The sequence below is a fragment of the Corylus avellana genome, chromosome 2 (genome assembly GCF_965113065.1).
Source record: "Corylus avellana chromosome 2, dhCorAvel1.hap1.2, whole genome shotgun sequence".
In the NCBI taxonomy this organism is placed as follows: domain Eukaryota; kingdom Viridiplantae; phylum Streptophyta; class Magnoliopsida; order Fagales; family Betulaceae; genus Corylus; species Corylus avellana.
In genome coordinates, this window is record NC_142491.1 from 34325525 (window position 1) to 34342057 (window position 16533).

Sequence of the window (16533 nt, forward strand, 5' to 3'; positions counted from 1 at the left end):
CATAATTCCTCATATTAATATTAAAAATTGATTATTATTATTATTATTATTTTTTTCTAGTAACATCCTTTTATTATAAAATGATGTATATTCACTCACTTTGAAACCAAGTGTTTTATTGTATTGACTCGGGCTTCATACTCTGCTAATCAGACTAAGGAAATGCTCATATATGCAAGTTGGCTTCTTGAGCAGTTTAAAAGTACTTAAAGTTCAAATTTATAATAAAAATAAATTATTAAATTAAATTAAATATAAGAGTCAGCTCGTGAACTGACTCGGCTCGGCTTGACTTATTATGAATTCGAGTTCAATTTTTTGACTTGTCTTTAAGCTCGGCTCGAGTTCGAACTCAAGTAAAATTTAAACAAGCCGAGCCCAAATAAAAAAAAGTTCACTCAAACTCGGCTCGTTTATACCCCTAATGCCAATGTATATATATATATATATATATATATATATATATAGAGTTATATATATATAGTTATTTATATTTGAGTAATATTTTTAACTTTAAAAAACCGGTGAATATTCTACTTTGAGCGAGAGTTGAGCAATGCTAGGAACCGGGTAAAATCAGTTTAAGGTGGTGTTTGGTAAATGAGTTGGCCTATACACTGTAGTTGATGTAAAAAGAATAAGAATGTTTTGTATAAAAAAAATGGAAAAAGTGGTATGGAAAAGTGAAAAAATTTTGTTTTGTAGTGTTTTTTTTTTTTGAATAATAATAAAAAGTAAATTATTTGATATAAAAAGTGAAAAAGTTAGAATGTTTTGATGTTAATTTTTTTGGAAAATGGTGATGAATAGTGTCTAAGCCAACTCCAACCCTTTTATCAAACAAGGCCTAAAGCTGGAGTTACTGACATGGCGTGACGTCATCCCATTTATTATATTAAAATAATTTGAAATAAAAAATTTGTGGCGGGCGTCTAGTTAGGGATTCGTTTTTCATTCCTATTTCATTGCCCCAAATTTTTCTTTCCCTCCCCCTTCGCGTTCAGCCACCGCTCATTAGCACCGGCGCCGACCTCCTCCCTTTCCATCCCATCCCACGCGACGCTTTTTGTCCTTCCCACCAGCCATAAGCACTCGCGCCGACCTCCTCCCTCCTCCATCCGACAAACTCCCGGCACCACCGACGACCCACAGTCGAACGCCGGCATCATTGCTCTCCTTCCCCGTTTGCGTGAGTCTCTTCAAGCGCTTCTTGATTTGTTATGCTGAAACGGAGTTGCGTCCATTTGATTAGATCCCCAGCCATGGGAGATACCCATCTTCTCTAATGCTTTGCTGCTTTTATTTTGGTCAATTTTTTTGGCTTTGTTTTGGTTGGATTTTCAATTGTTTGCATTTCCCAGCGATCTTTTTGTTTTGGGGGTAGGATATCTCATTGAGCATCGGATTTAAAAGTTCCTTTCTTGTGACTTCACTTTCTTTTATCAACTGACTTTGCTGGTGTTGAGTCTTATTTTTTCGGCTAAGAATGGTGTGGGGTTTAACTTGGAAAGATAGTGACCTTTTGCTTCTGTTACTGGCTACTCAAGTTTTGATCTAATTTGCGGTAAAATTATGCTTGGTCAGCTGTTACAATTATTGATGCTTCATTTCTGAATGTTTGATGTTGTCTCATGGCTTCATGTTGTGACCGAGTGGATGTTGTGGCTAATGGGTTTCGCCATGTTTATGCACTACTCGATAATACCTCTCTTTCCTTCCTTATTTCTTTTAATTTGGGTTTGACAGAGAGATGGGACACATCTCAAGTTTGTGCGTGAATCAAACCCATCAGCGCCGTTCATTTTTAATCAATGCTGAATGTGTTAGATTCACGCACAAACTCGTGATCTGTCTCCTCGACAACACGTGCTCATTTTTCAATCCAGATTTCACAAGCTTTTTACTTTTGGCGCCAATTCCGATTCTACCTTTTTCCCTCTTAAGAAAAATCGAGGACGTTCGGAGGAGAGGGAAAAAATAGTAATCAGATCGGATGGCTTCGGGGTCAACGGCTGGGACGGATGACGATTATGAGGCGTTGATTTCGACGACCGACGTGGAGCTCCTCAAGAGGGTGTGGCGTAACGAGAAGGCCGCCCCAGAGATCCTTCGCTTCGAGACTGCTCTGATTCAGCGAACCAGAGGGCAGATCCAGTTGATGGTAACTTTTCAAACTCTAAAAAATCCTAACATCTCAGTTTGGTTCCCCAGAAAATATAGGAAAAAAAAAAAAAAAATCAAAATTCAACATTGCTTTTGTTTAAATTTGGATGCGTAAAATTTACACTTTAATTATTTTTCCTTTTATTTTTTGGATTTTTAAATTATTTTTATTATTACTGCTAGTAGTACTTTTCGTTTAATTTGATTAGCTAGTTTTAATTGTCTGTATCTGATTGGTTATTTCCATTTGTTATTTCACTGATTCTTGATGTTGATTATGGATTGGTCGGGTTGAACTCAGAAACACTAAGAATTTTAGGCTCAAATAGACAGAACACCTAAGATAAAAAAAATTACTATTAAGAAAAGAACGTCATAGTGGATTATTGTTGTTTTTTTTTTTTTACCGGATGAATGAGAAATTTTACTAAAGAAAAACACTTTACAAATACTCCAGACCACACCTACTCTATACAAATCAAAAGAATACAAAAGCACTGCAGTTTAACCGCTGGATTACATAACAGCAGCTAACAAAGACATACCATATATTCTCTATACAAAGATCAAGAACACAAATCCAGAAAACAAACCAATTTTAAATTCCCTATGTTGAAAGAATTTTATCTGGAATCCCCCATCTAGCAAAGCACTAAGTTCTCCTTTGTCTTTTTGAATATCCCTTTAGCCATAAATCAAGTTGTTACCTCCCAAATGGTATTCTGCAGCACAATTTTCTCTTCTTCCTCTGCCTCCAAATATTGTACACTGTCACACTCCAGCTCAATATGCATAATGTTGCCTTCATGTTTGTGCCGTGCAAAGCTTTTAATCCCCATATCATAATTTCCTCCCAATCTGTATATGAATTATTTACTAAACACCTTATCAAGACCCCCTCCATATTCTTTTACTAAAACCATCTCTCCCCTATATATTACTTCTGCAGAACACACACATAACATCTCCTTTAAAGCTCTATTTCAGCAACCTCTCTCCAGTTGATAAACTATCTCTTACAGCCAGCCAAAAGATGAAAGCATGCCTGGGAATTGCAATAGGAAACCAAATTAAATTCCACCAGTTAACTTTTGGCAGTTTGGAACGAATGGCATTCCAAGTTTCTGAACTAGTATAGATTCCTTTTGTAGATATGGCTGATCAAGATCTCCAATTCTCACCATAGGCAATTTGCTTTCAATATTAACAAGCTCATCTGATCTTGCTGGCTGCCAACTCCATACTTTTAATTTTTAAACGCTTGATAGCTTTGCTTCCACCTTGCTACCAGTATCATATACTACAACGTGGCCAAATCTGGTATAAAGAATTCCATTTGGATGCCACCAATCTAACCACATATGGATACTATTTCCATCACCTACTTTGAATTTTTATGAAATTCTTGGCAGTGTCACGAAATTTCAATATTTTCCTCTGACTCCAATAACAATTCTGTGAAATTTCTACTTGCCAAAAACTTCTACCTTTTTAACAAGTTCTTCTTTACCCAAGCCACCCATAAAGAACCAGCTTTGGCGAACAAATTTCATATATTTGTCATGATAGCAGCCTTGTTCCATTTTTCAATCCCAATCCTCCTTCCTTTTTAGGAACACAAATCACTTCCCATGCCACTTTAACTCTAGCGTTTGTAGTCTCATTTCCAGACCACAGGTACTTATTAGATTTCTGTTCTATGGTTCTTATGAGATACTAGACCAAGAAACTTGTATACTATACAACATAGAAGATAAGAACTGCAATCTCCCAGCAAATGACAACTTCTTTGACAGCCAAGAATCAATTCTAGCTGTAATCTTCTCAATTAACATAGCACAGCCAGTTGCTGCCAACTTCTTCGATATCAAAGGGACTCCCAGATATGGAACTGGCAGTGTTACCTTCTTGATTTCCGAACAATCAATTTGCTTCTCTTTAACCAGTTGAGTAACCCTTGTGCAATATAGTGAACTTTTGTTAGGATTTGGAGACAAACCTGACAATTCAGAAAACTATTGAAGCACTTTTTAATGGTCTGAACAGATTTAACATCTGCAGCTGAGAATAAAAGCAGATCATCAGCAAAACATAATTGAGTAAGATGAAGCTTCGAACATTTAGGATGAAAATCGAAGGATCTGTTATCCAAGACAGCCTCTTCCATCAATCTCAACAGTACTTCCATTGCTATCACAAAGAGGTTAGGGGATAATGGATTCCCTTGCCTTAAACCCCTTCTTCCTTCAAAGTATCCAACAAGAGTACCATTTATGGATACTGAAAACCATGGATAAGTAATGCATTCTCTCACCCATTTTACAAAACTGGAAGGAGCACTAAAGTATGCTAAGCAATGCCGAATGAATTCCCAATCCAGTGAATCATAAGCTTTGATCAAGTCCACCTTGATTGTGCATCTAGCTTGCCTTTATCTTTATGATAATCTTTCACTATCTCTTGAGCAAGTAAAACATTTTCTGATATGCTTCTCTTAGGAATGAAAGCTGTTTTAGTTATCAGATTAAAAAAAAAAAAGAATGAAAGCTGTTTGATTATGGCTCACAATCGAATCCAAACCAGGCAGCAATCTATTTGCTGAAATCTTGGTAATACATTTTTTAGATGTTTGTTCATCTTTCTCTATGAGTTAGGGCTTCTCTTGTATACTTCCTGTGTACTTGAGTTGCACCCCTCTACTCTTTAAATGAATATACATTATTTATCAAAAAAAAAAAAAAAAACCCCTTGGTAATACACTATGATTTTTGTGGCGTTTACCTTAGCTAAATGAGGAGCAGTGTAAATTCTACCATTAAAAATGCTTAAGTGGCCACCGTAAAGAGTCCTGGATTTTTCTAAATGGCTATTCTGATTTATTGGTGCAGTAATGGTTATAAAACTTTTGCTGCGTTTTTACAGGAAGAAACCATTGAGGAATTTTCAAGTAGTGGGATTGATCCTCTAACGGTATCACTCTACCAGATGGACTTGGATAGGACTCAGTATTTATTGAGATCGTACCTTCGGACTCGCCTCCAAAAGGTTGCTATTAGCTCTTCTATTGTATCTTTGTTAGTGTCTATGGATGTTTTGTGGAAATTTAATCGGTCATTTTCTGTTTCATTTGAAAAGAATAATGTTCATCTAATATGTAGCTGCAATGGTATAGAGACCCTTCCTAACCAGTAATAAAAAAAATAAAAAAATTGCTAATTTTCCAGAATAAGAAACAGATTGGTGCGTACTGAATTAAATTTTGATGCCCCAAGTTTCCTGCTGTCAACATTGGATTACGTTTTCTATATTGTTTCCTAAGTAAGTTTCTATTGCAGATTGGAAAGTACATGTTCCATATCTCAAATAATCCTGAAGTTCAGAACCGGCTTTCTGAACAAGAGAAAGGGTTTGCCAAAAGGTAAAGGCAGTATGTTTTATCTGTTGAAAGCACATATTAAAGTTTTTATTCTCACTGTTGCTGAAGTTGGCGTTATGTAACAGGTGTACTGAGGATATGGAGAGACATCTTGAAGAGAGTGTTCTGTCAAAATTGCCCGATAATTATCGGGATATACTAAAGCAGTCCATAATAAGTGAAGAGAATGACATGGGTACTTAGTCATCCTTACAAGTTACTTTTGTTTTTTCGTTCTCATTTTAATTCTCTCTCCCTCTTTCCCTTCTGGGTTTCAAATTTTGTGCATGCCTTCGTTATTACTCCAATTCTAACGAATTTGGCACATGAAGGAGTTTTATGTCTTGTTTGGGTTTGAATGTTGATTGTGTTTGTGAGAAAATCTAGATTGCATGGGAAGAAATTATTTTCCTTTACGCATCTTATTAACATTTGTGAACTGATCAATAAAAATTGTTGGACTTACAACATCTGCTCTATTGGGTTGCTATAACATGAAGTCAGTAGAACTTTGACCTAAAATTTCTTGACCTTCATTGATTTGGTAAAATGTGCTTGGAATAACTTGGGCACTAGTGCATCCTGTTTGAGATTCAAAAAGTTATATGGCTAAAGCGTGAACTTCTAAAGCAGGCATCTTGTAAATTGTTTCTTAGGATGCTCAAACAGTTGATTGTGTCTTGATTGGGTCTGAATGTTGATTGTGTTAGTGAGAAAATCTAGATTGCATAGGGGGAAATGATTTTCCTTTAAGCATCTTATTAACATTTGTGAACATTAAATAAAATTTTTTGGACTAAGCTTTAAATTAAGCTTTTCAAAGGAAATCACAATCTGAATTTTTTTGGGTTTCACTAGTTTTTACTGATTCAATGCGTAGATCAATTTGGTAAAGCAGTTTTGGACAACTCAGGAAGTAAATTTCAGCTTCTATTGTCCTCATAGGTAAATTTTTTTCTTTTTATAAAATCTCTATATCTGACAACCTCGTATTGCTTACTGCTATTTTTTATGAAAGAACATTGGCCACTACATCTGCTCTTTTTTCTTTTTCCTGGTTGGTGAGAATTTTGAGTGATAGGGAGGACTCCAATATCTTGCACCTTTTTCTGGATGCCCGACAAGATACTCTCTCATGGTTTTATTAGTCAATGACTATAAGATGTTGATTTGGAGCTTGTGGTAGACATGCTTACTTATTAAGCTACTATGATGATGTGTATTGTTAATAATCTCTTGTTTTTATCTCGTGAGAAATAAGTTGTTTGAGTGTTTGTTTTGTTGCTAGTGTTTGATTATTTACTTTAAAAAAAAAAAAAAGAAAAAACTAAAATGCCTTTTTGTATTTACTAGAAGCAAGAAGTATACAAGGCTCAAAAAACTCATTACCTCATAGCGGATAAGAACCGCAATAATCGTGCAGATTTGGATAGTAATTAGATGATGCGAATACGTATACCTAAAACTGATAACCTCATTATGCAGATGTTGATATTACTAATAACTGCATTCACACGCATTTTGTGTGTAGCCTTACCTATTGGAAGGCATTTCTAGGATTACCGACTACGGGGAATATACACATCCCCAACTTTTCTCCTTTTGCTGTGTCATAAACTTGAGCAAAGCTTTTGAGCATTTGACTTAGGTTGACTTGAATCAAGATTTGGCTGGGTTGATTTGTAACTATATGCACCTTGAAATTTACAATTGCTCTATACCTGTCATTTCCAGTCCCAGAGCCGCAGTTGGACACCTTCGTTGTGTGCAAGAGCAGGAGATTTCTGGGACCTTTCCAGCTTGATGGCAGGCAAGCTGTTATTCTTGCATATTCTACTCTTAGAAATGTTTCATCTGTTTGCTAATTAAACTATATCTCTTTTGGCAGCGATGAACTGCTGGAGATGAAGCCTGACGATCTTTGTATAATACATTACAAGTCAATAAAGGAGCGTGTACAGGAAGGGGAAATTGATTTGGTCTGAGAATTTTCCGTTATTCAGAAAGATGTGCTGCTAAGTGAAGAAAGCCGCGATGTTGTAACACATGTAATTCTAATTGCTACTTTTTCATCATTCAACCAAATGAATGTCATGGCGGTTTGATTGATTGTGTTATTTTATGACATTTGCTATATAAGGTTGAATTGTTACCAAGAATGTTGAGGCACAACCTTAGTCTGACAGACAGGTTAACCTGGATCTGTATGTTTCCCACCCGAGAAAGGGTGTGTAATTAGCGGTTCCATCTTTATTGAGTGAAAAGATGCGAAGCCTATTTGGCTATGTTGTATGAAAAATTATCATCCATCAAATTAATATTAGTTCCCAAGGGAGTTTGCACTAGGGATATCAATACGGTGACAGTTAACGGTTATTAGTAATAACTGCTAACTGTAATTGCTTTATCGATTAATAGATTTCACTAACCGCAATTGTTAACCGTTAGGCGATTAGTGGTTAGCTACTAACCGCCGGTTAGAGGTTAGTAAAATAAGTAACCACTCGTTAACCGTTTTTTTTTTTAAATATTTTTAGTGTTTTCTTAAGCCCAATTTTTATAAAAAGAGTTCATATTGAAAAATTAAAAATATTTGACCCTTAATTTACATTTACTTATACTTTAAAAAAAAATTCTTTAAATATTAAATCATAACAAGTTAACTTTTTTTTTAAAAAAAAAAATTTATAAAAAAAAGTCCAACACAACATATAAAAGAAGTTCAAATAAAACATATGATATATATGATTATATGTCATATTATATATGAATATATATATTATTTGTTATTATATAATCATATGATTTAATAATCAATTCATCATGTGATATAATCATATTAATTATAGTGATAATATTACTAAAATTAGAATGATAATACATTAATACTTCAATTGTGTTTATAAGTAACACATTATAAATACAAGAGGTAGCTCAATCGGCTGGAACCACACTTAATGAAGTGAAGGTCACTAGTTCGAATCCCCCTCCCCCCTCTTGTGCGGACATGTCAAAAAAAAAATGTCAATTACTTAATTTGATATTATACGAATCACATTATCATTGTACATTAATAATATGATTCACTTGAATAAAGTATTTGAATTGTCATTGAATCATATGATTAAGTATTAATATTATACATTTATATTATTCATAATTGTTGTATTTGTATGAATTGGTATACTTATGAGTTATGCCATATTATATATGTATAATTTGTTATTTTATAATCAAATGATTTAATGATCAATTGATCATGTGATATAATCATATAAATTATAGTGATAATATATTAATACTCAAATTGTGATTTAATTATCTAAAAAAAAAAGAAAGTGATTTAATGATCAAGTGATTATGTTATATGTATAAATATTATTATAATTATAATTATAAAAATATATTATATAAAAATGCGGTTAGCAGTTAATATGGTTAAGCGGTTATGTGGTTAGCACGCTTCATGAAGCGCAGGTCACTAGTTCAAATCTCATCTTCCTCTTCCCTTGTGTGAGCATGTCAAAAAAAAAAAAAAAAAAAAAAAAAACTAGTTCCAAATTGTTTATCCCCATTCTTGCAAGACTGGCAGTGATAAATTATTTTACCATTATATTGTTTGATGAATTCAATATATTAAACATTAGAGGGAGAATGTTAGGTGTATTATCTTAAGGTCGTTTGAGATTGCGGTTTCAATAAATGCGATTTTAAAAATTACGTTTTTTAAATCACTACTTTTTAAAATTACAAAGACGTTTTGTAAAACATGTTAAAAAATATTTGTTATGCGAAATCGTAATTTTGGTTTAAATTCACATATTTTCAAATAAGTACTCCCTAAACTGTTTATAAAAATCACATATTTTTTTCTTATTTTAAATTAAGTGCTTTTTAAATCGCAATATCAAACGCTTTATATATTGCGATATTTTTTAAAAATACAGATTATTCATACAAAATTGCAATCTCAAACGTACTCTTAATGTGTCCTCTTACCGTAGATAGATATTATTTTCTAAAAAGAAAAAAAAAAAAAATAGCTTTATTTTTCTCACTTAATTTAAAATAATAACATTTTCATAAATACCATGAGAACAATAAGAGTACAATCAAGAGAGCATCTAATATTTGTCGATTAATACCTACAATTTGAAAAAGGAAACGAGTATTCTTACACCACATGATTAAGGCACGCACATCTACCAGTCAAATCCCAAAACGAACGCGTCTTCACCTGGAATGGCTCAAGAGTCAAGACAATGGAACAAGACCCAACACTAGCGTCGATTATTCTCCCGAAGAAGAAGAACAAAAGTTTGTTGAAAAAAAAAACAATATAAAACTACAAAAACTAATAGGACAAAAAGCTGAACAGATCTCTGAAAAATTGAAAATTCCAACGACGGGAAGATTATGAGCTAAAATCAATGGCCAATATCTTGAGCAAACCGTCATAGGACACACCGCCCTTTTCATCACCGCCTCCCAACGCAATCATAGCTCTAATATCTTCATCAGTGGCAGCGAATCCAGCCCACTCCATGTAGCTCTTCAAATCGCCATGGCTCAGCTTCCCATCCCCGTCCTTGTCCATGATCCTAAACACGTCTACCATAATCTCACCGCCACCACCACGTGCCTGCGGTGACCTTCTCCGATCACCCAAAACGCGCTCGAACTCGTCGTACTCCACGAAGCCGTCTTTGTTGATATCCGCCACCGATATCATCGACTTTATAGCGTCTTCGTCGGCTCCTCCGCTCGAAAACCCTGCGTAGAACGTGCGAAGGTCGTCCCGGCTGATCTTTCCGTCGTTGTCGGCGTCGAGCACGTTGAAAGCTGGCCGCAAAGACGAGCTATCGGCGACCTCGGCACGTAGGGTTCTTCCAGAAGGACACATTTTTTCTTTGTCTCTTGTTGTTGTGTAGTTTTTGCACCGCAAAGGAGGAAATGAACAAACGTGCTCTACGAAATCTGTGGTGAAAATGAAGGGGTCGTTACTCCTTCCTTAGGCCTTGTATCGATCGTATTATATAGGATGAAAATGAAGGGACTAGGTCTTTTACCCCTTCTTTTTATTTTTGTATAAAGCTTTCTATATTTTATTGTTTTTAATTAAGTTACAGTTGGGTTCCAAGAGTTTCGGGGTCCACCCGTATGGAATCGAATATCTTGGGCCACAAGTTTATGAGGCTGCACGTGGGCTTTTAGCATAGCTCTATACGTACGTAATGACGTCATTGGTCTCATCGGTCGTTGTTTGTTTGTGTTTTTGTTACGTGGGCTGTTTGGTTAAACCACACGTGTCACAGTTTACTGGTTGGTTTACTTCGCTTTGTAGTTGCCTACAGTGGCGGAGCCACATGGTCCCGTGGGGGTGCCCCAAGAATTTAATATTTTTTAATTTTAATATATATATATATATTTTTTTTTAACTCACAGCACCCTCAAACTTAACACACATCACATGTTTGGTATAATATCTCAATGATGTGTAGTTGGTCAAATTTTTCTTGTTTTTCTTTAAGTGATTATGACAAGAGACCGTAAAGTGCAATTTTAAACACTTTTTTTTTTTTTTTGTATTTCTATTTTTTTGATCTAGTATCGACATGTTACAGTTATAATATATCAATTTCAGCACATATTTATGAACTTTTATAGATATTTTGTGTAATGCATATATTATGTGAATTACCAAATTTTTAGGGTGAAGAAAATTTTTAAGACGTAAAAAAAATTTTAACAGTACCCTCAATATAAAATAGTTGGCTCTGCCACTGGTGGCCTAGTTGGAATGAATCACATTGACATACCGACTTTTCTCTGTGATTTTTGTGGACTGTGAGAGCAGTTTATTTACTTTTGCCTTCATTTTGAAACTCTTCGTTACTTCATTATATTTTTTAATAAATTATTATAATTCACTTTAATTATTAACTTTATTGCGTCCATTCGTTACTGATCGTACTTTTACACTAACATCATATTGACACTTTATACTCACAAAACTATTATTATTAAATAAAAAAAAATACAATTGCCTTGTATTTGATATCACTGTCTTTAAGAGGTACCTTAGTCGGTTAAGACTACGTCTAATGAAGTGAAAGTCACTAGTTCGAATCATCTTCTCTCTTATACAGACATGTAAAAATAAATAAATGAATAAATACAAGTACATCAATGAATAGCACTTTCTGCGTCACCTCTCACGAACATGCGTGGCATTGTATTGTAATATTGACTTGTGCGACTTGATATTTGATGGGCTCGTGGGTCTTGGCCCACACACGACCCAAACCCATGTGACAACTCTAACGTGTGGTCCAGCATTCAATCCTACCATTCAATTGGAATTTCCTAATCATTCAACCAATCACGTTCTTGTCACTATAGATGCCAAAGGAACCTTATTCTCAATTATACAACCAAGTTACACTCCCTATAATTAATTTTCAAAAGCACCTTTAGAGAACTTTTAATTCTAAAAACTAAAATATTGGTAATGAATTATAGAGTACAGAAGATTAAAAGCATAGATTTTTATTTTTATTTTTTTTTTTTGGGTAAAGCATAGAAATTCTAAATTATGACATACTATATATCTATGGTTTATAAAATTTATATATATATTTTTTATAAAATTATTTTTTCGGGGACCATCTTATGGCTTGGGGGCCAAGTCATAAGGTGATTTCGCTCCTGTCCTCATCGATCCATAAATAAAAAAAGACTTGACCAAGACAAGTAGCTTATTTGGAATAATCTTGATAGATAATATAAATGGATTCCACAAAATGTATTTCTATTTTGGAATATTCTTTTTAGTTTTTAGTTTTGGTGAATGGGAATAGATCCGGAGCTAGTTGAGGCTTAGGGGGACCTCAATGTGTTCCCTATTTTTATTTTATAAAAAGTTCTTTTTATATTATTTTTAGTTTTATACCTCACACTTCAAATTTTATATCCACCCATAAATATAAATGAACATGTATGCACGTAGATCACACAACAAAGCTTCTCATATAAATTATAAAGTATGCCCTGCCATGCCTTCGAATTACATGATCCATCATTAGTGGTTAAGTTTGTTAATGTCTTTTTAAATGGCGTTTATTGTTTTTTTTTTATTACTCTTATTAAAAAAACATATATGAGAAGCACTTATTAAAGCTACTTTTAAAGACTAAGGGCTTGTTTGGAGTTGCGTTTGAGGGTTTTAAAAGTGCTTCTAATACCCAAAAAGTCTGTTTGAAGAAAAAAGTACTCATTTGGTAAAAAAATTAAAAGCGCTTTTAAGAGTCCAAAAAACCTAAAAATTGCCAAAACGTACTTTTGACAAAAACTTAAAAACAAAGCTTTTGCCCAAAAGTTTTTTTTAACTTAAAAGTTCTATTTTTCAAATGCAACTCTAAACATGCTCTAAATTGTCCTACAACTCAATTTGTAAGAAATTTCTATTCTTATGAAAATATGTTATTTTCAAAAATAAATTTTTTAAAGTTTTATAATGGGTTTTTTGTATTATTTTCAGCTTTTCAAAGTTTTTTTTTTTTACATGTCTATGCAAGGGAAGAGGGGAGGAAGACTCAAACTAGTAACCTCACTTCTTGAGATGTGATCCAAGGCCAATTGAACTATCCCTTTGGGACAGCTTGTTTTCAAAGTTGCCGGTAGGCCTGGGTATCGGTCAAAACGGTCCGGTTAAGGACCTTATCGGTTATTAACCGATAATTTTCGGTTAAACGGTTTATTAACCGATACCGAACCAATAAGAATTTTAACCGATAATTTCGGTTAAAACGGTACACGGTTAAACGGTCCGGTTAAACCGGTTAACCGATTTAACCGAGAGCTTTATATTGATTTATTTTTTTGGGCCAAAAACCAAAAATGAGTTTTTTTTACTTTTGAGAGCCCAAATACTTTTTGTTGGGCTAAAATAATTTATTAAAAATGAGTTATTTTAGGGACCAAATACTTTTTGTTGGGACCCAAATATTTGTTTTTTGGACTAAAAATTGAAGCTTTTTTATATTGATCCACTTCAACTTTTTTTTTTTTTTTTTTAATATTATAAAATACATTTTTCCAAAGCAAATGGACTAATTAACATAATGAATGCTAATTAGACTAGCAAAACTAGTTAATGAAAAATGCTTTTACCAAAGGCAAAGAAATCTCATCAAATGCCATCACTTAAAAAAAAAAACATCAAACCTACCCAAACCCAAATTAAAATAAAATTCATTAATGAATAATAAACAAAGTATTAACTAATTAAAGTCACTTAGCAAAAGGAAAATAAGTCATGGGCAACACCATTACACAAATTCGGAAACCTGTGTTACTTGTGGGAATTTGGAAACCTCTCTAAAAGACTAAACGGCGCCGTTTTGGGACTAGGACTTAAAAAAAAAAAAAAAAAATTCCGGTTTCTTATCGGTTAACCGGTTAACCGATAAGAACCGCTTAACCGGACCGGACCGGACCGAATTCCGGTATATTTTTTTTAACCGATAAGGATATCGGCATATCGGCTACGGTTTATATTGGTTCGGTCGAAGCCGGTAGACGGCCGGTTAAACGGTAACGGTTAATTTGCCCATCCCTAGTTGCCGGCTTATGATGTCTACTGTTCTATTTTCACAATGATTAGTGTTACTTTTATTTTTCTTGGGTCCAAATACTCTTGTTGGGCTGTTGACTTTTGGGCTCTGTAATGAGACAAAAGAATTTATGCAAGAGGCCCAAAAGAGTTCGAGCGATTCGTAATTTTACAGAAGATGAAGGATCTTTTTTAGCAAACCCCATTTCCCAAAACCCTAATTCAATGTCTCAGTATATAAACCCAACACCACCATCCAGAGCCATGCTTCTCCCTCTCTCTCTCTCTCTCTTTTTGTTTGCCTGTGTTTTCATGTGTATCTCTGTGGTTGTTGATTTGAAGATGCCTCTTATTTGAATGCCTTTGATCTAATACCCATGGATCTATGGTGTTTTCTTCCAGTCTATTTGGATTAGGAGGCATAGTTTTGTGCAAGAAAGTTGAGTCATTTTGCCTTAGTATTGTTCCCCAGGCACAGTGAATAACTTCTTGCCAAATCCCCTTAGTTTTTTCAATTATTTGTAGCAATTTTCATATTTGATATCCCATTGAAGTTTTCCAAAGCTTTTCAGATAGTAGAACATGGGGGGGCTCCGATGATGGCATGAAATCTTTGAGACCTGATTGTCTAATTTGATGACAACTATAAGCATAACTTCTGAGGACTCCTTCGTATTCATCGTGTTTGTTACTTATTAGTTTTGTTATATATTTTACATGGGTTTTGATTTCAAAAGGCAAAAAGGATAATTTGTAGATGATGAAATATGCACTGGGCTCTGATCTTATATTTGATGGACATTTGCAGCCTAGAAAGCTATATCTGATCTTTTCCTTTTGATTCAGTCTTTTTCTTTTTTGTTTTGTTTTGTCTTTTTTCTCCAGCTGGGGGTTGTTTGGATCTAAATTTAGTCAACCCAGCTTCTTAAATATCGGTGTTTGGATGCCAGCATTTGGTGTATACAGGCTTTAAACCGTTTTGTAAAATGGAATTGAAAAACCCCAATTCAAGCTCGACTGTAAAATGATTAATGGAATTTAAGTCTTGATACGAAGAGTCGTGGAAAAATGTTAGTTTCTCAACTAATTGCATGTTCTAACAATTACGTTATGGCACAGAAGACAGCTCACAGGATGGGGCTATTAGGCATTTCAACACTTTTTTCTAATTTTTTTTTTTTTTAAATCTTCAAATGTCTGAATTCCACATTTATTTAAGAAAAAAAAAATTATTTATTGAATGAAGTAGATTATTTAATAAAATGAATTTAGAAAAAAAAATCATTTGGAGAAAAGAATTTTAAAAAAAGTGTCAAGATGTTTAGTATTTTATCTTCCAGATGATAAAGTTCAAAATCTTTACTTGCTGAATAATCCTCTTAAAATCATCAAGTTGGATGTAATTTGTGGTAGAAGTATGTTAATTAAAAGGGCATGGTCTGAGTTTGTTTAGGAGTATGCTATACTCCTAATAAATTTAAGGAAACTTGTTCAAAAAATAAATAAATTGAAGGAAACAAAGTACTCTTTGTTTTCCCATTCTAAATACAGTTCATAATAACTTTCTTTATATTTATCTAAATACCATTTAAATACCCTCTTACATGCTCGGTTCTCTTTTCATTAATTGATATTTTCTTGGCACCCATATAGAAGAAATAGATTTTGTTTTGAGAATTTCAACATGTTTTCTAGCAACCAAACAGAATAGATATATATTTACAACGAAGAGAATTTTAGAGAGAGTTGAGAGTAGAGACGGGATAAGGAGATTTTTCCCAGTGAAATCAAATAGAAGCATCGTATCCTCATACCCAAACAATCCATCAATGACAATCTAACTCACTAGTGGGTCACGACACGAGGGACGATCTCAGCTTACGACCCACCCTGAGGGACAATGGGGTTTCCGTCCATCCCTAATGAGTGATGACCACCCAACAAGCCACTATTGTTATTATTATTATTTAAGTGACATGCTGAGATGACAAGAATGGACACGTAGCTGCCTGCACGTATGAACAATTTTTTTTCATTTTATTTTATTTTTCCTTTTTTACTCGAAAAAAAAAAAAACCATAGTTTAATGATTAATCCTTAAATTTATTCATTATGATGATCATGACAAAGTTGTACCTTCCTCAGATTTTTTCACGAAAGTCATAGGGAGCATCTTGAACAACTTTACGAGCGCAAAGGACCTTCTGCCTTGTATGTTTATGGTTTCTCAATATGCACCCACCCACTAATGTACATTGATTTAGTCAATTACTACATTGTCACAAACCACACACACCTTGGTTCCACTTCCACACACAAAACCATGAAAAGCGTGCCATGA

At 34.1% G+C, this 16533-nt stretch overlaps 2 protein-coding genes and 2 non-coding genes across 5 annotated transcripts; 3 read left to right on the plus strand and 1 right to left on the minus strand.

The window, feature by feature from the left end:
* The first annotated feature begins 943 nt into the window (after nt 1-943).
* SLD5 (DNA replication protein-like protein) lies at nt 944-7911 on the plus strand. Of its 2 annotated transcripts, none has more exons than XM_059579230.2 (7): nt 944-1189; nt 1768-2161; nt 5086-5208; nt 5499-5581; nt 5665-5774; nt 7313-7388; nt 7467-7911. In XM_059579230.2, the coding sequence occupies exons 2-7, from the start codon at nt 1994-1996 to the stop codon at nt 7561-7563; spliced, it is 657 nt and encodes a 218-aa protein (XP_059435213.1). In that variant the 5' UTR covers nt 944-1189; nt 1768-1993; the 3' UTR covers nt 7564-7911. The 2 variants fall into 2 exon arrangements, with proteins under 2 accessions (XP_059435213.1, XP_059435215.1); XM_059579232.2 differs by having other exon boundaries at nt 1887-2161.
* Nucleotides 7912-9685: 1774 nt separating this feature from the next.
* LOC132164325 (Ca2+-binding protein 1) lies at nt 9686-10611 on the minus strand. Its single transcript, XM_059574821.2, has one exon. The coding sequence runs from the start codon at nt 10479-10481 to the stop codon at nt 9993-9995; it is 489 nt and encodes a 162-aa protein (XP_059430804.2). The 5' UTR covers nt 10482-10611; the 3' UTR covers nt 9686-9992.
* Nucleotides 10612-14784: 4173 nt separating this feature from the next.
* On the plus strand, nt 14785-14858 carry LOC132168313 (small nucleolar RNA R66). The gene has a single exon (XR_009438830.2). It is a non-coding gene; the product is annotated as a small nucleolar RNA R66 (small nucleolar RNA).
* Nucleotides 14859-14945: 87 nt separating this feature from the next.
* LOC132168344 (small nucleolar RNA snoR118) lies at nt 14946-15022 on the plus strand. The gene has a single exon (XR_009438858.1). It is a non-coding gene; the product is annotated as a small nucleolar RNA snoR118 (small nucleolar RNA).
* The last annotated feature ends 1511 nt before the right edge of the window (nt 15023-16533 follow it).